The following is a 24,692-nucleotide window of genomic DNA, read 5'->3' as shown; positions in this document are numbered from 1 at the left end:
TATAAACAAAATAAAAGTCGATGAACTGCGTCTCTTTGTTCTTCTCCCGTACATTTATGAATAATATTTTAATGCATAAATTATTCTAAAAAATACACAGATTTTGGCCGAAACAACAGTACTATTTTTAATATATATTTAACATCCCGATTCCCGTGTTCACTATAAGTGTTGACAGTTTGATCATTCAAGGTGGAATAATCAATAGATTGCAACTTAATTTTCTTTAAACCCAAGTAACATTTAACGCGATCGCATTATTTGCTTCGAACACCGTTTTTGTACTGAAAAATAAGTTTTTATTCAAAATAATTATATGGTTTGAAAAGAAAAGATTTATTAATGGGTAAGGAGTAAAAAATTGATAAAAAAATTGTTTTTCGCCAAATTTTAATATATATTTTAAAAGGAATTATGCGCAGACAACACGTGTGGTTTCTCGCGCAGCCAGTCACGTACTGACTTTGTATATTTGAAAGTAAAACCTAAACGAAATATCCATATATAAAAAAAGAGATTTATCTTAGCTCTTCATTATTTTCCCTAAAAAATATCGGTTATCAATTCCATGGACTTGAAATTGTTTTTACTGTTTTTTCTACGGTTTTTGGAAATGAATGCATCAAAACCTAAAATAGTTACCTAAGACAGCGTCGGCATAGATTGTTTCACATTTTTAAATACAGAACCAACCTGCCGATGGTTATGCCTGTAGGAAGAGCTACCGCTATGCTGAACAATATCACGACGGATATTGATCTGTTTCATGTTTTTGAATGTCTTCCGAAGCGGGATTCTTCTACAACTTTGACAAGAGTCTTTTTATCTATGAAAATAAAAATATAAAACAAAGATAGCCTTAGATGTAAGTTTGTTATAAATATGTTAATTATTTAATAAATTGAATTTTAAAAAAACACGTGTCACAATAAATTTTAAGACAAAGTGGTATATAAAGTAAAACCTTAATTAAAAACGGGTAGATATTGCCACAAAATAATTGTCATATCAACTATTGAAACTATTTTATACTTGTGTATATTACATAAGCTAAAACTTGCCCATGTTTAGAACAAAGGAAAGTCGTCTGACGTTATGGGGTCAAAGTTACCATACGCGGATCAAAATATATCTCTGGATATTCTCGTATGGCTGTAAAAAGTATTGGAAAACTTGGTATTTTTGACAGGCGACGTATTTTTCTTTCCAAGAAAAGCAATAACACGGAACTCAACTTGGTCGCCAAGTGACGCTTGAGGAGATATGCGATCATGCCCTTAACCCTTCAACTACCAGAATGAATGTCGTAAAAATAGTCGTAAGAATTTCGGAAAAAGGGGATGTTTATATATTGAACAATTTATATAATGCCATTTTCGTGAAAAACCACCTCAAAGGCGCTTTACAATTTTCATTAATTTCAACATTTAAAAATGACATAACTAATCATTCTTTACTACAACATATAACCTGATAGTATAAACATATTCATACACGCACGTACGCGCACACTAACACAATTTTTTTCAAAATTTTTATGAATTATTTTTGCACTTTTTATCAATGTATTTTTTTATTATTAATACCTATTAATATAATATCTATCCATTTTTTATTTAAATTTTACTTAGTTAATGCCACTATTTCTTTACCCTAGACAATGGGACTTTCAATGTACTTTAATACGAGACAATCGTAAAATTAACGACGATAAAAACTCACATTGAACCAAAAACGCACGCTAAAAACATTTTAAAAATAAGTGCGACATGTTTTTTGAACTTTAGAACTTTATATAAAATGTAACATAAAATATCGGTAAAAATTTAAGTTACATGCTATTTGTAACTTAATTATTTACATGTGTTGCCTCGATGTTCCCAGACAAATCTGGTGTTTGTCGTAAATTTTACGAATGTTGCGTAATCTAGGGTTAAAATCTACGATACTACGCAATGCCCTATGCACCATTAGGTGCAGATAAGAGTAAGAAGAAGAAAAATAATAAATTTATATATATATATATAGGTATATATATATATATATATATAAAAATAAATATATATATATATACATATATATATATATATATATATATATATATATATATATATATATATATATATATATATATATATATATATATAAATATATGTATATAAATATATATATATATATATATATATATATATATATATATATATATATATATATATATATATATATATATATATATATACAGTATCTACTCAATGAATTAGGGCCACGCAGAATTTCGCGCAATTTCTCAATTCAAACAGGAATAACTCAGAGAAAACCTTGAATAAAACAACATTGAATTTTATTTACACATGAACACTTTATTACGCTTAAATTATGCATATATTTTCATATAAATATAGTTGGTATTTAGTATTTCCACCTTTGGCAGAAATAACTGCCTCAATTCTTTTTGGCATACTTAAAATGCACTGTTTTATCATGTTTTTTATTTCTTCGTCTTCTGACCAAATTTTTTGAATATTTTTTTTTAGACAGTCTACTGTCGGATTTGGAAATGAGTATACCTTATTTTTTAACATGATCCATACGTTTTCTATAGGATTAAGGTCCGGAGAATTTCCAGGCCAGGGGAGCAAAGGCAGATTTTTGTTAGACAAAAATTTTATTATTGATTTAGCCCGGTGGCAAGGTGCCCCATCCTGCATGAAGGTGTATGGACCTTCTGTTGGGTCGAGTGTGGTAGAAGGGCAATAAAATTCGTTCGAGGACCTGCTTATAGGAATTTTGGTTCATTGTTCCTTCCACGAAAAACAACGGCCCAGGTAAATTGTTAATAATACATGACCAAATCATTGTTGCAGGGGGGTGTTTGATAACTTTTACCACACAGGCCTCATTGTAACGTTCCATTGGTGTTCTCCTGATGAATCGACGGCTCTCTGTCACGGCTTCTAACCGGCACTCATCACTAAAGATGACCTGAAAAATAATGAAAATTTAAGTTTAATTCAAATATATAAGTTTATTTACTAAAATGATATGTTGAAAATTCAGTTTAAATAAATACCTTTTTCCAATCATCTACCGAGTAATTTCGATGTAGCCTGGCCCATTTTAATCGATCTGCTTTCATTCGTGGTGTCAATTTTGGTACTTTTACAGGGCGCCTGCATTTCAGATTTACTTCGTAAAAACGTCGCCTCAGTGTTGATACCGATATATTTATACCCTCTTCTTCCAATTTTATTTTTAATGTTTTTGCTGATGCACTACGGTTTTCTAAGGCACTTTGAACGATTTTTCGATCAGTCCTCGGTGTTGTTTTTCTAATCCTACGACAGTTCTTTCGCCGATTGCTGGTGGCGGGTGACTGATTTTTTATTGATTTTGAAATTCTGTCCACTGTTTGACGAGAAACGTTTTCTTTTTTTGAAATTTCTCTATTAGATAGTATTCCTAATTTCAGTAGCACTATAACACTAGACTTTTTTTCCTCAGAAATGTCTTTACTTTTTCCCATTTCGTCCTTTTCAAAAAAAACACTTGTGTTTACAAAAAAAAAAATATACTCTATGAACTAAAATTATAAATTAAGTTTTTTTCACAAGACACGATACCTATATAACCTCTCTGAACAAAACAACAACCAGAACTCAAGAAACTTCACTAATAAATGAGATAGGACTATTTTTTGAACTTTCAACTATCTGTCTACCTGTGCTAATTAGGGACCTTTCTCAGAAAAAGGGTTTGAAATTTTGTAAAGGGTTAAATAATCCAGGTATATTTTACATATTATTGAAGGTAATATACATGATATTAGATGTCAATAGAAAACTTAAAGTATTTATGTAAAATAAATATAATAATCCAAAAGATTTCAGAGTATTCAAAAAAATAATGGGTGGCCCTAATTCATTGAGTAGATACTGTATATATAAATATATATATATATATATATATATATATATATATAAATATATATATATATATATATATATATAAATATATATATATATATTTATATATATATATATATATATATATATATATATATATATATATATATATATATATATATATATATATATATATATTGTGTCGGGTTGTGGTCCCGTGTTTAGTGTCGCGGAATCAGTCAGAGTTTCTCAGTTCGAACCCGCTCTACCACAATTTGATACCTATTTCTAATAATGAGCTGCTTAGGCTCACAGAAATAGTATAATAAATATTTCTCTTTTTTTAAATAAAAAAATAAAATTGAAACCTGTTTTTTTACGTGTATGTATATCATTTTGGGTATTATCCTTGACTTACTTTGAGAGCCATAATAAAATTAAGCTGACTTTACAAAAAGCAAAAAGTTTATACGAAAGATAAATGATAAATCATGGCCCCTCTGGCACGAGCAATGTTTCACCTAGATCATTTATATTTTTGTTTCCAGACGGTTGTACGGAACACGTGTCAATTTTTTTACGTAACAAATTGTCTGGTTGCTTTTTTGAGTTGAGGGTAAATCAGTTCTCTCTACGCTTTTCTACGTATTCAACGTACACAGCATGTTTGGTAAGCCCGCGGCGTTACTGATTTTAATGGGTCTAGAACAGTAGTCGGCAACCTTTTGAGAAACAAAAAAAAATCATTAAGATTTACACGATTTACACACAACGAAGGTTTGATGGTCCTAAGAATTAACAGTAAATATGGGAGTCAAACACAGCAATATATCGTTCCGAACATTTTTAATTTGTTGCCGACGGATGTTAGAGGTCAAAATAAAATATGGAACAAAGGCAAAATAAAGGAATGGGTAAATGATCAAGAGTTAATTTAATGAATATTGTAAAATGTTAATATTCTTAATTTTTTATCTTTTTTTGTGCGTAAATTAATTAATTATTTTGTTTAAAATCGTTGAAAACAATAAAAAATGTATTAAAAAAGAACTCCACCGATAAGACACACAAGGTGGCTCTGCAAAAAAAAATGTTCTAAATATGTAAAAATTGTGATTGAAATAAATGTATACGAATAAAAAAATAATAAAACAAAATAATAATAAAGTGGGTAAAATTCATTGAATAATAAAGTGGGCTTTATTTATTAACTGTGAATTGGATTTTTGTAAACAGCAGTTTTTGAGAGAGACGAATAATTATTTGACATACGAAAGAACTGTGTTGGCGGAAGAACTGTCAGTATCACATCAGTAAGGGAATGTTGCCACTGCACGTTCGATGATAACAGTGTAAAAATGAGCTTTAATTATTTACTTAAAAAAATGCAATATTACTTTTGTAATTGTTATTATTTTCGATGAATAAATAATTTTATAAAAAAAATATCATAATATTTCCTTGGTGGGTATTTCAAAATGTCATGGTAGGTAATTCAATTAGGTTGCCGACCACTGGTTTAGAGTATAGACTGAAAAATATACTAGCGATATTTATTTAATATGATGATTTTTTTTAAACGTATCATGTAACATCTATTCGATCTATCATAAATATCGCGTGTTCGACATTTTCAGTTGATAAAACGATATTTTTCACGTAACATTTATTTACAACACTCTCCTTATCATTCATCGTTCACTTTGTGTAATACTACTTAAATACTCTACTTCATGACCGCAATTTAGAGGTTTAAATGTGTGTAATTTTAAAAATTAAACACTTGTATAATGACGCTTATTGAGTTTTATTTCAATACACACGACTAGTTTCTAAAACTACGGTTGTTTTCATCGACAAAAACTAACTAGCAAAAACAAATTCAGGTATATAAAGAGGTGGTTGGGGTTGTAAATATAGGGAGGGTTTTTTGCAATGGAAATATAGATAATAATGGTGACGTATTTAGGAAAAGCAAATTATTGATTAATGTTTTATGAGATTAATTTTTTATGTATTTCTAAGTTTTCTAAATTGCCACATATAAAAGTCAAGTATTGAATAGGAACCCCGGATATGTGAACTAATTCGGATTTCAATCAATTTTAAAATGAATTATTCGGATTTGAAAATTTCGGATTGGAAATTTGTAATACAGTACGTACTGTATACTTTACTAACTTTTCAATCATTTTTAAAAGAATTAGGTTGTATAATATGTAAAAAAAATATGTAATAATAAATGTCTTCAGTCTGCGTGTTTTTAAAATATTTTCCAACAAATATATTTTTTTCAAAATCCTGTTAGTTATTTCCAAGCATTTCGGATTTTCGGGGTTTCGCTATGTAGGTATATGGTATATATGTACATATATACATATACACAGGGCTTTTTTTCTATACGCCTCTTTTCGCGGATAATTGAATTTTTTTTAAATTTTAAAATAAATAAGACGAAACAATGTTTGCGCTTACGTAATACAATATATATTTAAATACGTAATTCGTCAAAATGATAAAATATGGTATTGTAAAGAACATTTAAATGATATTTAAATATATTTTTTTTAGTAAAAAGCTTGACATGAAGTGAGTCCCGGGACCTTTTTTGTTTTAAAAAGAAGCTCTGCATAAACATAATTTACAAACATACTAGTTATCACAGTTAGGTATATAAAATACGATGACATACATCCAAATGAATGAAAATTGATAAACCTCTCTTCGATAACCGAGAAGCGTCTGCAATGCGGCACCAAAAGGCCTATAAGGGGAGGTTATGAAAATTTAAACTGAAACTTATAGGATAAATTTGTTTTTTCCGTCCGCATTCGCTTCAATTTACGGTCGGATATTTGCGAAAACGTGTGGGATAAAAATTTGTTTTAAATGTGTGGTGGGTACAAACGCTTAATCCGATATTAGCCATTAGCAATATAATTATAGCTTGTACGCTGTTATCGGTTAGGATTTTCCGGTCATAAGTAAGCGTTAATTGAGTGGCTCGAGTCGCCCATATAACTCCTTTGTTTGACTTTGATAATTTACACTCAAAGTTTTGGGACTATGTTAAATTAGAGGTAAATTTTATTTAATTCAAATATTTTGTGATACATAACAACAATGATGAAATTAGCTTTATTTAGAATTTGTCGATGTATAATGACTTCTCGAAGTCATGAAACGATTGCCAAATTATATAATAAAACAATAAATATTTACATTTTTGACATCTCGACATATTTTTTATATTATTTATTTGGGTTAACAACACGGTCAATAGCACGGAGTGTGGTCCCGTGGTTAGTGTCGCGGACTCTTAAGTCAGAGTTTCTCGGTTCGAACCCACTCTACCACAGTTTGATACATTGAATTGATATGATTGAAATATTTGTGTAAATAATAAAAAAACAAATATTTCTCTTTTTCTTTACAAAAAAAAAATATATGTAAGTAAAATATGTATAAATATATATATATATATATATATATATATATATATATATATATATATATATATATATATATATATATATATATATATATATATATATATATATATATATATATATATATATATATATATACATATATATTTATATATATATATATATATATATATATATATATATATATATATATATATATATATATATATATATATATATATATATATATATATTGTTATTATTGTTATATATTGTTGTCCGCCTCCGCGGTGTAATGGTCAGCGTGTTTAGCTACCGTGCTGGAGGTCCCGGGTTCGATTCCCAGGGGGGGGGTGAAAATAAATATTAGTGATTTAACACTGTAATATTTATTTAATATTACCCTGGACTGGTTCCTGAAGCGCAAGAGTGATCACCTTGCCTTCATGTAAGTAATGATCAAGATAACGCTGCGTCAATTTGATGCAGTGCCCTATGCACCATTAGGTGCGGATAAGGGTTATGATGATATATATATATATATATATATATTTATATAAATATATATATAAATATATATATATATGTATATATATATATATATATATATATATATATATATATATATATATATATATATATATATATATATATATATATATATATATATATATATTTATATAAATATATATATATATATATATATATATATATATATATATATATATATATATATATATATATATATATATATATATATATATATATATATATATATATATATATATATATATATATATATATATATATATATATATTAATTGCCCTTTCCTTTTCTCTTTATCCCATCCTTATCTCATGTTCTTCCTTTATATAGACCTCTATTATGCATAGTTGTGAAGAACTATAATTGGAACTCATGATTTCATTTTTTGTATTCTGATGTATCATATATTGTAACTGTTGTTCTTCCTTCCAATAAAATAAAAAAAATACACAAAAATATAAATTGGGGTATACTTATAATATAAGATTAATGATAAATAAAACAGGGAACATTCTTTCCAATACTGTTGATTATATTTATAATTTTTTAATTTAAGGTGTTGTTGCTTTAAGGCCGAACTGACTCTAACACACTCGTATATCTAAAACATAATTAACCATTCTGCAAAGGGTTCCTTTCAGTGTCGCGCACGGAATGTGTGCTTTAGAAACTGTTTGCGCCATTAAGTAAGCAAGTACTCTAATTACTGCGGCCCTTGATAACGCTGTACCCACACACGTGTTGAAGGGACGATAAGGCTCTTTCATAACTTATATCACACTCTCGATTCACCGGTTTCCATTCAACCGGAGCCTCTCAGTCGAATATAGACATGAATCTTATAATTATGTCATTACCGACTGATCAAAATCTACATACTAACGAATAAGTACCTACGTATTAATTAACAAGTACCTCCCTCATATTAAATAATCATTGCTTTATTATAAGCTAGCCAGTACCTACTTTTTCAAATATATATTAAACTGGATGTCCTTGAAAAATCCTTGTACATAATGGGAACGGAGAATTTTCTTAAGCAACTAATAAAAACAATAAAATAAAAATATAGAAAATTGTATTTACGTACCAATTAATCAATACCTAGCTAAAATTTACTAATCAGGACCTTACTAACCAGTACCTACGTTTTTATTAATCAATACCTACCTACATACTAAGTAATCAGTACCTGCGTACTAATTACCCATTACCTACCTATATAATAACCACCCGTATCTAACTATGTATTAATTAACCAGTACTTACCTGCATGTTAACTATTAAAGTACTTTTTTGTTTATTTATTTATTTACTTATTTAAACATATTACATACATAAGTCATTTCATTAGTAAGGTCCATTACTCATTTTGGGATATGGGATTACGGTTACTTGCTAACTAGACAGTACCTACGTACTAAAAACCATACCTACCTATAAACTAAATAATCGTAATTTACTAAATAACTAGTACCTAAGTAATAATTAACCAGAATTTACCAATATAATTACTAACCAGCATCTACTTATTAATGAATCAGTACCTACCTAAATACTAACCAATCAAGACCTTACTAATAAAAGTACCTACCTGTATACTAAGTTATCCGTACCCAATTACATACTAACTAATCAGTACCAATGAACTAATTAACCAGTACTTACCTATATACTACAAAAACTAATCAGTACCAACTTACAAATTAACCAGTTTCTATGCAGTAACTAAACAGCACCTACGTACTAACTCACCTAAACCTACCCACCAGTACAATGAGTAAATTTTCACCCCCTATCATTTTCCGATCGAACACAAAAGAAGCATGATGAGGAACGCAAGCAAAAAGGTTGAGAGGCACTGGTTTGCCAGATGATAATGACCAGGATAATTTGTAACTTTAGAAACAAACTATCTTAACCCTAGATGACTAAACATTCGTCCACGCGACGACGCCTTTCTCCGAAAAAGTCAAGTGCACTTACTTCCCTGCACCCCGCACCCGCCAGGCTTTGTTTACGGAATAGTGATTTATTGTTAAATGTCTCTTACATTATTCCTAATAAACCAAACTGAAGTGTCATGTAACCAGTTTTGATTTTATTATTTTTTGACATCTCATCAAAGATGAAGAAGAATATGGAAGTCTGGGCATTTACGGGGCTTACGACCGTCATAGGCTGGTTTAAGTGATCACTTTACACACGTGTAACATTCACCAATTCTACCCATTATTGACAACCACACTACTCAAATTCTTGGAAGTTCTATATATATGAACTAATTTAGAAACCTTGTTCATGAATCACTAAAACTTCACTAGAGACATCTATTGGTGAGATGTAAAGAAGCTTTTTATTAAGCAGAAACTCTTATATTAGTATGTGAGATCTGAGTCCCGGATTATAATCACACACATGAGAAACGCCAGAAAATACCATTTTCATTTTTATTATTAAGCTTATAATTTGACCAGATAATTTATTTACAACATTTTGAGTGTGTCCAAATACTTGTTCACAAAATCTGGATTATCTCCAATTACAGGAGTTATTTTCACTTTTGATTATTCTCACGTTTTTAATTGCTTAGTCCGCCTGACGAATGTTTAGTTACTATGTATCTACAAACATAGTTTAGTTATCTCCAAAACCCATTAAGTTCATCGTTCGTGATTTGATCACAGATATAGAAGAAATAAAGATTTATAAATCATTCAAATAGTCCACAAATCAATGCGATTGGGAACTAAGTAGCAAAAAAAGTAAGAAATTCGAAGAAACTTTGTACAATTATCCATGGATAAAACAATTCTGAAGCGATTTATTTTTATTAGAATTTCTGAATCTGACAATTTTCTCAGAAGTCTCTGATATAACTGGGTCCATTTTCATAGAATAGATCATATATTTTCTTTCGAAAAAAATAATATAAAAATAACGTATATAATTTATATTTGAAGCTCTAACTTTGTGATTTATCCATTTTATAATTAAAATGTAACTTTGTTTTAAAATCACTTTAAATATTTATTATAACTTTATGATTATAACTTTTTCGCCTCCGTAGTGTAATGGTCAGCATTCTCGGCTACCGTTCTGGAGGTCCCGGGTTCGATTCCCAGGGGGGGGGGGGTCAAATAAATATAAGTTATTTTTTCACTGTAATATTTATTCATTATTACCCTGGTCTGGTACCTGAAGCGGAGGGCTGATCACCTTTCCTTCATGTGTAAACGATCAAGATAACACTGCGTTTATATGTCGCAGTGCCCTATGCACCATTGGGGTGCGGATAAGGGTTCTCTCTCTCTCTCTCTCTTATTATAATGTCTACCGGTTTTGAAGCTAACCGCTTCTTTATCAAGACCGATTAATAAGTGATGAAAATATGAATAAAATTTCAGATATTTTTTAAATTGCTTCCGTTTAGTTATTTTTAACACATTTTAGACATATTCAATATGGTAAAATAATTTTTAAAAATATTCACAATATACATAATTATAATTTATAAAATAAAAACATTAATAATATTTTCGTTTTTTATGACTAAAAAAACTAAATTCAAGAGTGGTTATGAACGAAAAAAAAATTCCTACACAGCAAACAGCTTACAGTTCACTTTGAACAAGCTTATGGAATATATGTATATAATTTAGGAATAATCTTATTCCTTTTCACTGGGGAATTCTGTCTCATTTTCCAAAGAGAGATTCGACTCTAGGTTTTAACACACACAAAGGTTTTCCGGACTACAAAGAGTGAAAAGCAAGCTGAAAGAACTGAAAGATCATACAGAGTATTGTAAAGAGGAATAGCAAAGCCAACACACTACACACGTGTATTTACCCACAGAATACTGAATACATAACGACCGTGAAAAAGCCCTTTGCGGTGAGGTTTTCATTCACAATCGGCTCAAGTCATTCATCACTGAAATGTAAAGAGATTAAAAAATACTTTGATGTGGAGACGCCTTACAGCACTTTTCATTTGAATTTTTGTTATTACATCCGTGAAAATTGCTTTTTAGTAATAAGCTCAGTGTAGTCGTAAATGTATGGAATTTTTATTTTTATTTAATGTAATTATGAGATTTTTGGTTGTTTATAATTTTATTAATTTTCTACACATTTCTACTTTTGACAATCTTAAAATTACAAAGTTACGCTGTTCTCTCTAATTATGAGACTAAGCTCTTGTGCTTGGAGAGGGACTTACACTTATTATGGATTGTTTATGTTTGTGGAAGATATATATATTTTTTACTATTGAGTTAAAAAAAAACTAAAATGCTGTAACAAGGAGTAATAATTGTTACAAATTTAAGTGCTTTTTGCGATTTTTTTTCTTCGATTAACATGTATATAAGTTATTTAAAAAAAACATTTGAATATACCACATAAATGAGTTTTAATGAGTTTACTTTCCTATATTTACTAACCTTTATATACCCCTAAATGTATTTTTTGTTCGTTAGTTTTAATTTTTACCAGAAGATGAAAACATCTGTAAGTTTTCGAAACTAGTTGTATATTTAAATAAAACTCATTAAAGTGGTATATTCAAGTGTTAAATTAAAAAAAAACAACATGTCATTCCACAAAGTTAATGCCGAATCAATAAATAATGTATATACCCAAGTCATTTAATTTTGTGGAAATTGCTTTTTCGTAATAAGCTCATTGTAAATGTACGTTACAAGTATATATTGTATATCGTACATTATTGAATTTAGAATTAGAATATTTTGCTCTTAGTCAGATCTGTGTAAAAACACATAATATATTAAATTGATGGGGATGACGGGGATGATGGGGATTTTTTATACAACAATAATATTTACCATGACAAAATGTAATATTTCGCCAAAGTTCTATGGAGAATTCCTGATTTTCAAAGTGAAATAATATACACGTACATACAAAATAGCATGACGTTCTTGTAATTCAGTAGTAAATTGTTCTAGAAACCATATTAGTATGTTAAAGTGTGTATGTGACAATATTGTAAAATAAATATTAATCCCACGTTCGTTAATGATTTGCTTCGGTATTTTTTCTAATTTCACTGATTTTTTCACTCTTATATTTATTCAATATTACCCTGGACCTGAAGCGGAAGGCTGATGACTTTTCCTTCGTGTGTCCATAGCTCTGCGTTTTTATGATGCAGTGCCCTATGCACAATTGGGGTGCAGAAAAGGGTTTGAAAGATTTTTCTAATTAAATAAACGTAAAACATTAATACAGTTTTTCCTTACGTAGGCCGTAGAGCTCAGGTTTCAATGTTATTTTCTTATAATTTGACGATAAATTTTCTCGCGTGTAACCTTTAGTGTAACCATAAATTTGGATCGAGGAAATTAAAGAAAACGTTTATAGAATATAGAATTGGTAGCTACCAGCTAACCAGAGAAAATTTGAATATATTACAGGTTTACAATCATTCACAAATTGTATTTAAATGTATTAAATAATTTTAAAAAAAATATTTAAGAAAATTCCCATTAGCAAATTGTGTAAAATAAAATTTATTTAATAAATACCGGTATGCGGAAGTATTTGGCATACCTGATCGTGCCATGTTTTTTTTGGTCTTCCTCTGCTTCTTTTCCCACTAACATTCGCCTCATAAATTTGTTTTACCGTTCTTTTCTCACTCATTCGTTCTACATGTCCAAACCATCTCAACACACCTTTCTTTAATTTTATCGGTAATGCTTATCTCAGCTTTGCATTCCTTCCTTATTTCACTATTCGCACATCTATCATACATCGTTTTGTCGCACATTCTTCTGAGAGATCGCATTTCGACTGCAGTATACTTTCATCCTTCTTTTGCCAACTCCATGTTTCACTTCCATACATTAGAGTAAATAAATAAATAAATAAAATGTAACTATAATTTTCATAACAATTTTTTTATTCGTTCTCAGTTGTTTTCTTTAAAATAAAAACGAATAATTTTTTCAAATTTTTAAATCTGGAAGTAACGTTTATTATGTTCCCCTAAAAATATTTAAATAACACGTAAAATCAATGAATAAATTCCTAAGCGAAGCGAAAGCGATAAAACAGCCGTTCCTCAGGAAATTCACTCCACAAGCTCTACTGGGTGTAATTTGGCATTTAGATTACCTAATCATCGAAGATAAATAACCTCCCTTTATTGTTACCTTATAATACACTTATATTTCTATGCTTATATTACTTATCTACAAACACGCGTAAAAATACAAATACTAGTTAAAAACTATGTAAAATATTCATAATGATTAAAGAAAACACTTGTTTTTTACCACTTGAGTTTTATTAAAGACTACATGTTTCATAAGTTAAACTTCCATCATTTAGGTCTGTATAATAACTTATTATTAAAGAAGTGTTTTCTTTAATCATTGTAACATGTCGCTTACTCCTTTCAAGAACGTCATAAATCAAAAATCGTCAATTTTCAGTTTTCCATATTTTCGGAATGCCCAGAAAATGTACTATATCCCAGCAAAAGAGGCATATTTTTAACTTAATATTTACCCGCTACAGGGCAGAAAGTGTTGTTTTTGCATTTTGAAGAAAAGGTATTGTTTAATTATTTTTTAAATGTATTAAATATTTTTCAAATGAAGAAAAAACCTCCAGGTTTTACCTAAAAAGATCTTTAAGTTCAATAATTGGCTTGATATTTACTTTTAATACATTGTATTATATTTTTAAACTTTAAAAACGTTCTCCTGAAAAATCAAGTTTTATGATTTATGACGTTCTTAAAAGGAGTGAGCGACATGTTACAATGATTAAAGAAAACAGTTGTTTCTTACCACAAAGTTAATGCCGAAACAATAAATAAAATATTCATATTCGTGACGTATTCAATTTATGAAATATTTTTATTTTAAAACATATTACATATATACATGTCACGGGTAACATTCACCAATTCTACCCATGATTGACAACCACACTACTCAAATTTTGGGTATAATTAGGGAATGAACACGCGTGTAAAGCGATAATTTAACCAAGCCTATGACAGGTCGTAAGCCCTGTAAATGCCCAGACTTCCTTACTTTTCTTCATCTATGTGATATTGATATCTTATGAGATGTCAAATGTAAAAGATAAAAGTGGACACAATCCAGATTTGTGACAAACTCAAAATGTTGTATATACAGGATATATATATATATATGTATATATATATATATATATATATATATATATATATATATATATATATATATATATATATATATATATAAAACCCTTATCCGCACCCCAGTGGTGCATAGGGCACTGCTTAATATAAACGCAGTGTTATCTTGATCGTTTACACATGAAGGGAAGGTGATCAGCCCTCCGCTTCAGGTACCAGTCCAGGGTAATATTGAATAAATATTGCAGTGAAAAAAAATCACTTATATTTATTTGACCCCCCCCTGGGAATCGAGCCCGGGACCTCCAGAACGGTAGCCGAGCGTGCTGACCATTACACTACGGAGGCGGACAAATATACAGGATATAGTTAATAACATTCACCGATCCTACCCATTATTGACAACCACACTACTCAAATTCTTGGAGTTCTATATATATGAACCAATTTAGAAACCTTGTTCTTGAATCACTAGAACTTTACTAGAGACATCTATTGGTGAGATGTAAAAAAGCTTTTTATTAAGCAGAAACTCTTATTATGTTAGGTAATCCAGATTTGTGAACAAGTATTTGGACACACTTAAAATGTTGTAAACTAGGTTATGCTTGAATTCTATTTAAAGCGCTATTTACAGCATTCGTAATAACATCATAATTTCAAGGGAGGATTGATAAACAACATCTCGGGATGCTGTAGGCCTATGGAGTTTGGTCTGTGTAATAATTTCCACGCTTATTGAAGGAGATTATCATGTTTCCGGCGTAATCTTGTAATCCTGTAAACAGATAAACACGAAACACGAAAACCCTCTTCCAATATTACGTTTCAAGCCGTGTTTCGTGCTCTGGAAACGGCGCGTGTATCTTACCATATATTTCTGACAAAACTAGGCAACTTGCATGTTAGTTACAATAAAACTTCTAACTATGAATCATTTTTGATATCTCAAAAAAGATTATTATTCTACGTCATATGGAAGTCTGGGCATTTACAGGGCTCACGATCTTCGTAAGCTTGGTTATGTGATCACTTTACACAGTGTAACATTCACCCATGATTGATTGACCCACTCAATTTTTGGAACTTCTAGACACATATATTGATCAAACTCGTGACCTAGTGCATTTAAGTTCGTGTTGAGATGAGATCTCCTAAGCGGAGAAACCCATATTTGTGAACAAGTACTTGGACACACTCAAAATGTTGTAAATAAAATAAGTGGTCAAATTATAAGCTACATTAAAATTTTATATCATGTTTTCAAGTATGTGAATTTAATCCAATATTCGGACCTCGCCTCTCCCACATTCGTGCATCTTCTTATCTGTCCACATTTGATTTGTCCACTTTCGAGCATTTGAATGATCACGCTAAGTTTGTAAGAACTTAAGTCCTGCTTAATCTTACAATATCTTACGATAGTTAGCTAAGACAGCGTCGGCATAGATTTCACATTCTTATATACAGGACCAACCGGCCGATGGTTATACCTGTGGGAAGAGCTACCGCTATGCCGAACAATATCACGCCAGATATTGATCTGTTCCATGTGTCTGAAGGGGTATTCCGAAGCGGGATTCTTTAGCAAAACTGTTCTTGCTTACTTTACAATAAATGTTTTAATGTATACGGTTTAAATTTTAGTTTGTAATGTACACTAATGTTAATTATGATTGAATAAATTGAAATTTAATAAAAATTGATTTCAAATTCAATGGAATTTAAATAATTGGAAAATACATTTAAAAATCGTAACATTTGTTAGATAAATCTTTAAAAAAAACTTTTTAGATATCCTACAAAAACGAGATTTTTTGGTTTATTCTTTTTACTTGACGAAGAAAAAAATGCTTGTATATATTCAACAACAGTAAAAAATAATGTGGATCGTATAAAATCGGAAAAATAAAATTATTCGGTGTTTTGTTACTCTATTACGGAGTCAGTATCAAATAATGATTCGTTTAATCGCGGCCATAATAATAAATATAGCCGAAGAGAACGTTAAGTTGTTTTTTCCTGAAACTGACAAATAGTTTGACTGTCGTTATGGAAAAACATCCCCGAATCGTGTCGTTAGAGCTACTTGCTCGGAAGATATTTATTACTGCCTAAAAATAACCCAACCAGCTTCCGTTGTGTTGTCCTACAGTTGCGAGCATGGAAATGTTTCCAGACTGAAAATATCAGTTTTAAAAATAAAATAAATTATATTGTTGTTATGTTGTTATGTATTTTCAGTTCAAATTATTTAACAACACTGTTTAAAGATAATATACGAAATAGTGCCTATTTGAAAATCTATCAAGAAATCATAATAAAAAATATATAAACTTTATAAAATAAAACAACTTTAAAATTAAATACTTCATGTGTGGAAGTTTTTGGTAAGGGAATGAAATTAATTATGAGTATTTTAATGTTTTGGAATTTAAAAAACCCTAATGAAGACAGGGTTCTTGTCGAAACCGGTAGGTTAAAGTGTACTAATAATAAAAAAGTGGTTAAAACAAAGTTATTTAATTTTGTAAAATTTATAAAATGTGCCACAAAGTATCTGCGAAAAACATACAACAAAAAAATATATATTTCAAGCACTAATTTTGTGATTTCGCATTTTATGGTTAAAATGTAGCTTTGTTTTAAAATCACTATAAATATTTTATTATAACTAATTATAATGTCTCTGGTTTCGAAGCTAACCGGTAGACATTATAATTAGTTAAAATAAAATGTTTATAGTGATTTTAAAACAAACTTACATTTTAATTATAACAAAATATTTTTTTTAAATAATCTGATATTTTCAGTCTGGAAACATTTCATCGCTCGCTACTGTATCTACCGTACGACGCGACGGTGAATCAAATATGAGCCGAAATTATTATTATTTCAATTTATATTGATTGAAATCAGATTCAATTTTGTGTTTTTGGCTGGGTACCAACCACGACAACGCGGACGCATTTGCGGGAGAATTTACTTCCGCACGCATTACGTTTTCAGATATACGACGTACTAATCATCGTGCCATCTTCTTCATACATTTTTGGGTAATATATCCAAAATTAAACAAGGTCCCCTGATTTCTGAATTTATTTTCCAATTAATCAAATTGTTAAAAAGAGTCTTTTTATAAAAGGGTACTCTTTGAAGCGACTATGTCTAGTATTTTGATTTCACGTTGCTGTCAAATATATTTCTCACTTAAAAATTGTTTTCAGCCCATCAAATGTTCAAATTACCACCTACCCAAATATATTTTTCACTTTAAAATTGTTTTCAGCCCATCAAATGATAACATTACAACCTACCTAAATGTATTTCTCACTTGCAAATTGTTTACAGCCCATCCAATGTTCAAATTACTACCTACTCAAACTCATTACTCACTTGTAAAATGTTTACAGCCCATCAAATGTTCATATATCTCACATCAAAATTGTTTATAGCCCATCAAATGTTCAGATCACCACCTACCTTATGCAGCAGCTTGGGTTTCTCCGTCCGCTTGCTGGGGGCCGGGGGCTCCCCGTGCACGGGGGGCAGGTCCTGCGGGGGCACCCTCTTCCTGAGGTTCTGCAGGGCCTCCTTCTCCTCGCGCCGCCTGCTCGGAGCGGGCCCCCCGCCCAGCGCGGCCAGCGGCGGCACGCTGAACTCTTCATTCTTGAACTGGCCAGTCTGCGTAGATAACAGCCTGCGGAAGAGAATTAATTCCCTTGGTAAAAATGTGAAGGTTTTGAATTTGGTTTGGATTTAGATATATTATTTATTGATTCGGCATTAACTTCGTGGAATGACATGATTATTTTATTAAAACTAAACACTTAAGTATACCACTTTAATGAGTTTTATTTTTATTTGCGACTAGTTTCAAAAACGACAGATGTTTTCATCTTCTGGTACAATTTAAAACTTGGATTTAGATATACGAAAAAGACCAAAGGAACCGAGCTATTTTATTCTTATGAGAAATCTCTTTTATATCCATACTTTTTTTTAATATTAATTAGTTGCTTCATAAAATAAAACAATTTTGTTTTAACCACTTTTTTATTGGTACACTTTATTCAACCGGTTTTGACAAGAGCCTTGTCATCATCAGGGTTTATGTACTAAATTCTAAAAACATTGAAATACTCATAGTTAATTACCCTTCCCTTACCGAAAACTTCCACGCACTCCGTACACTATATGAAAATATGATAAATGTTGTTTTTATTGTGCATTGCAAGGTTCTTGTCGAAACCGGTTGAATTAAGTGTACCAATAAAAAAAGTGGTTAAAACAAAGTTGTTTTATTTTAAAAAGTTTATAAAATGTGCCACAAAGTATCTCCAATAAACTTTCAAGAAAAAAAAAATATTAGTTGCTTTAGAAAATTCTCCTTGCCTATTATGTACAAGATGTTTCTCCCAAATTAGTTTATGTTAAGTTTTATTTTATAAGAATTTGTATATTTTTTTATTTTAAGATTAGGTATTTTAAGATTATGAGCGAGGAAGACCGAGAAAAACATGGCACGATCAGGTATGCCAAATACTTGAAAGTGGTCAGGTTAGGAGTCGTAATAATGCGCGGGTATGTATGAGGAGATGCATAAACGTGGAAGAGGCGAAGAATATTTGCAAAGACAGAGTGGTGTGGCGTTCTATTCTCTCTGCCTACCCCTGCGGGGGAGCGGCGTAATGGTTAGTTAGTTAGTTAGATTAGGTATTCATAAATGTATTCGAGAAGAACAAAGAGACGTAGTTCATTGACTTTTATTTTTTTACAATATTTTCCGCACCACACGTTACTGCTTTGAAATAATATATAAAGGGTGGAGGACTAATATTTTCGAGCTCAGATAGTAATTTAAACTTAATACGTCGCTCTCTTTGTCATTGAGTTTCCGTACTGAGTATTATTTTATCGGTTTGGTGGCGTGTTTTCTTTGTGTTTATACTCAGTACTGTTAAGAAGCGAAACATCGTGCTTAACTCAATTTATTAGCGTCGCTTTGCTCTTCTCGCGCTGATAATGTTATAATTTTGATAACTTTTAATAATAAATAGTTGATCTTCATTGTGCGTTTCCGTCTTCCTCATCATCAAGTGTTCCAGTACCATTAGTCGTTACACGAGGATTTATAACATATTCAGTTTAAATGTCTTAAAAATGACAGTGAATGCGTTAAGTTGATAATAAATTTATAAGGTTGATGCCTACAATCAATATAATAATATAATACATATTATGGATTCAATATCTTATATCAATTCAATATTGAATACAATATATATTTTATTGTTGTATATTTTGTATTGTTTTTAGGGATCAACCTCTTTTATTTTATTATTATTTATTATGAACTATACACATCTACTATCATTTTTAAAACATATGAACTAAATATGCCATAAATCCTTGTGTATCCTTGTTATCCTTGTATGACAGCAAGGAGAATTTTCTAAAGCAACTAATAAATAATAAAAAAAGAGATTTACTCATCAATGTTGAGATATTCATAAAAAATCTTTAACCTATTTATTTAATAAATCGCATCTGAATATATATTTATTAATTTTACTTTACAAGAAAAAACTGTCGGTTTTGATTTGTGTATTAATTTAAATAAATTGGAAACAGCGAAATATTTTCATTGATGAAAAATGCTCCTAGAAAACGTCGAGAAACATTTGTTTACCTTTTCGATGCAGTAGACCGTTTTGACAGGAACGGATAATCGAACAGACTCGAACTGGACGGATGATTGGCATTCGGATTGAGGAAGCTAGAGTTCTCGTTTAGGCCTCCATTCTGACTTTGGGAATTGTTGTTATTATTTGAGTTGACGAGGGCCGACTTTAGCGGCACCAGTTCGACATTCTCCAAGCGCTCGCGGAGGCTCTCCATTGTCGGGGGCAGCACTAAAACTAAAACACATCCCGCGCGTGCAAACCATCGTAAGTCGCGGCGGGCACTGCCATAGACGAGAATGTCAAAATCTCACTCCAGTGATACCATGTGAAGGAAAAACATTTCACTGTTTGGAGAAAATTCTACTTTTCTCTATCGGAAGCCAGCTGTCAAAAGGGACGTGTTTTTCACATTTTCTATGACCAATAGGGTATTATCATTCGGGAGGAATATCTAATTTAACATACTCAACCTGTAAATGATTGTGTAAGACTAATTTTGTGTTTATAACAGCCGATATAATCAATATTTTCTTTTGCAGAATTCGCCTTCATAAAAACGTTATTTTCGTAAGGTGGTAACGAATGACGTCACAGAATGGAATCCACACTTCTAATATTACAGCTCTATAAAGCATATAAATAAAGGGATACACCCCATAACACACCCGATGACGTAAAATTTGGTTACGTTTAGCGGTGTCCGTTTTTCGTATTATTAAAATGTCTAAAGTTTAAACCTTCATATCTTCCTTACTTCTCTACATATTTCAATCAAAATGTTACCAATATTCTTGTGATATTATGTTAATTTATTAGCCAATAATAACACATGAGAATGATCCATTTTTGAAACATTTTCTCCTATATATATATATATATATATTCAAACACTGTATTTCGTTGGCTGTGTCAAGCAAAAAAACATAACTCAATCAGATGTAATTCTACCCCCTATATACAGTCATCGGTGCGCAATCATTATTTTTTAAATATTTATTATAATTTTTTACTATTTCTTTTATAACATTTATTGTTAATATTACATTTTTATTGTTTACATATTTCACTGTTATTGTAGTTGTTTTGTTTTTCTTTTTTTTTTCCTTTTTCCTTGCTTTTCCAGCTTAATTTCATATCGTAGTATTTATTTACATATATTGTATACCCAAGTACAAGTTACGCAATTCTTTGCAATTTATTTGCTTTAAAAAAAATACAAAATGAGCACTATCGATAAAATTTATAAAAACAAGTGAAGATGGCTTGGACATGCAGACCGAATGAGTGAGAAAAGAAGGGTACAACTAATATTTACGAAATGAATGTATTTGGAAATATCAGGAGAAGAAGACCGAGGAAAACTTGGAAAAACACTGCTTCTATATCGCTCATTCCTTTCAACAACGTCATATATAAAAAAAAATTCAGCAGATCGTTTTTAAAGTTTAAATGTAATTATGTATTGTATTGTAAAATTATATCAAACCACTTATTGAACTTTTTACTGTGCAACAGATCTTATTAGGTAAAACCTGAAGGTTTTTTCTCCATTTGACAAATATTTCATTTATTTAAAAAATAATTAAACAATACCTTTTCTTCAAAATGCGAAAACAACACTATCTGTCCTGTAGCGGGACAATATTAAGTTAAAAATATGCCGCTTTTGCTGGGATAAAGTACATTTTTTGGGCATTCCGAAAACATGCACAACTGAAAATTGACGATTTTTGATATATGACCTTGTTGAAAGGAGTGAGCGATATGATATTTTAATTATTTTATATTTTAAGGAAATAAATGTGTATAAATGGTATCACTGTCACAAAATTCATTAAAAAAATCCGCAGCGATAAAAGCGGGAAATCGAGAATTTAAAATGCGCATGCGCCCCCTAAAACGAATTTTATTTTTAATCTGGTTTCTGTTTATGGTACCTTTATCTTGTCATTATTTATTTTTCCATGTGTACTGTATATGTATTATATTTTAAGTAAGAATAATATCCCTTGTATAAAAAGAATGTAAAAAATCTGTTATTAGACCTGAAATTTTGAATTTCATCGACCGTGTCTGAAAACGATCACGTGCTTTGCGGATTGCGTGCAACTAGGAGTAATAATTTTAGTCGTATCGAGTTTATTTGAAAACTTTTTATAATTTCCTCTATTTACTAGGAGATAAGCTTACTTTACGACTTTTCAGATTAAATTAAAATGTAAGATGTAAATATGTGATTTAATTGTAATTATGAATAAATTAAAATATATTTTAATAATGATATAAATCAATATGAAATTTCTGATTTCACTTGTTTACGTACATAAACAAATATTATAATGTTTGGCGTGTTAAGCTACCGTGCTGGAATTTCCGGGTTCAATTCCCAGGGGTGGGGGGTGAAAATAAATACTAGTAATTTAACACTCTAATATTTATTAATACTACCCTGGACTGGGGCCTGAAGCGCAGGAGTGATCGGCTTGCCTTTATATAAGTTACTATCAAGATAACACTGCGTCAATACGATGCAGTGCTCTATGCACCATTGGGTGCGAATAAGGGTTAGAAGAAGAATAATATATTGCTCACTCCTTTCAAGAAAGTCATAAATCAAAAATTGTCAATTTTCAGTTGTGCATGTTTTCGGAATGCCCAGAAAATGTACTTTATCCCAGAAAAAGAGGCATATTTTTAACTTAATATTTATCCTCTACAGGGCAAAAAGTGTTGTTTTTGCATTTTGAAGAAAAGGTATTGTTTAATTATTTTTTGAAAAAACAAAATATTTTTCAAATGGAGAAAAAACCTTCAGGTTTTACCTTAAAAGATATGTTGCACAGTAAAAACTTCAATAAGTGGCTTGATATTTATTTTTAAACTTTAGAAACGTTCTCCTGAAAAATCAAGTTTTTTGATTTACGACGTTCTTGAAAGGAGTGAGCGATATATTTACAGGAGGACCTCTTTAATCCGAAACCCTGCTAATCCGAACGCCCACTCATCCCTTAAACACATGCCTAGAATGGGCTGACCAAGTGGATATTCCTGTGCCAGAGTAGATGCTTTAACGTTAATTGAGAGACAAAGCTTTTTACTTGTTATTAAATAAATCTCGACCAACATAATATATAATTTTAAAAGTTGAATAAATACATTTTTAATTTTACAATAGATAGTTGTTTTATTTGATAAAAATACCCTACATATTACGAACGCTCCACTAGCCCAAACAAGGGGTTTATGAAGATGGTTTTTTTTATTTTAAGTGATTAATTTTTTTAAAATTTTCATTATAATAAGACTAGTTTTATATATATTTTTTTATAATAGGTTAAGTTATTTTTTTACATTTTTTATTGCTTTGTAGAGTACTGTATACACAGATTGTTTCTTCAGTTTAACTTAATGTAAAATATAATTATATTTATTATTATTATTATAGTTAGATTTGTTTTCAAAGTTTGTATTTAAGGTTAAGTTTTCTTACCTTATTTATTGCTTTTGTGTTGTTTATTTGAACTGGATAACTTTTATATCATGTAAACCTTTTAAATGAAAAATAAAATAACCTAATACCTTTAAGTTTTATTTTTGTGTATAAAAAACACGAGTACGAGGGAGTTGACCACTTCCGTGGTCAACCTCTAGAAAAAAAAGTGGGTCAAAAAAAGCCACGCCTTTTTTTTTTCACTTTTATGTTTTTTAATCATATTTTGAAATATAATAAATCAGTATAAAACATAAATAAACAATATTAGGAAAAAAAAACCAAAGTAAGAATGGATTTATCTAGACTGGTGGGGAATGACCCAAGCTGGATTCGGGCAAATCACTATTAAAGTTTCGTGCACAATGTGCCTGAACTGGATTCCGGCAAAACACTGTGTCATCAAAATACCTACCCGAATTGTATTCGGGCAAATCACACAAGGGGTTAATTAAATCATGTTTTACTTTATTTATTATT

The 24,692-nt window shown here is 30.2% G+C and overlaps 1 protein-coding gene across 1 annotated transcript in view; it reads right to left on the bottom strand.

Moving 5' to 3' along the window:
- The window catches only part of LOC148309086 (uncharacterized), a 59,724-nt gene extending 38,725 nt beyond the window's left edge, over positions 1 to 20,999 (bottom strand). Inside the window, exons 1-2 of the mRNA XM_088260585.1 lie at positions 20,728 to 20,999; positions 18,519 to 18,735 (exon numbers count right to left, since the gene is read on the bottom strand). Of these exons, the coding sequence (XP_088116711.1) occupies positions 18,519 to 18,735; positions 20,728 to 20,936 (426 nt within the window). The 5' untranslated portion in view covers positions 20,937 to 20,999. The remainder of the gene's footprint in view (positions 1 to 18,518; positions 18,736 to 20,727) is intronic.
- Between the last annotated feature and the right edge of the window lie 3,693 nt (positions 21,000 to 24,692).

Source organism: Brachycentrus maculatus, unplaced genomic scaffold (genome assembly GCF_059751285.1).
Source record: "Brachycentrus maculatus isolate JH-2025_06_01 unplaced genomic scaffold, ASM5975128v1 h1tg000139l, whole genome shotgun sequence".
NCBI classification, from domain to species: Eukaryota; Metazoa; Arthropoda; class Insecta; order Trichoptera; family Brachycentridae; genus Brachycentrus; species Brachycentrus maculatus.
Note: the sequence above shows the minus strand (reverse complement) of the source record. Positions and strands in the feature narration are given on the sequence as shown.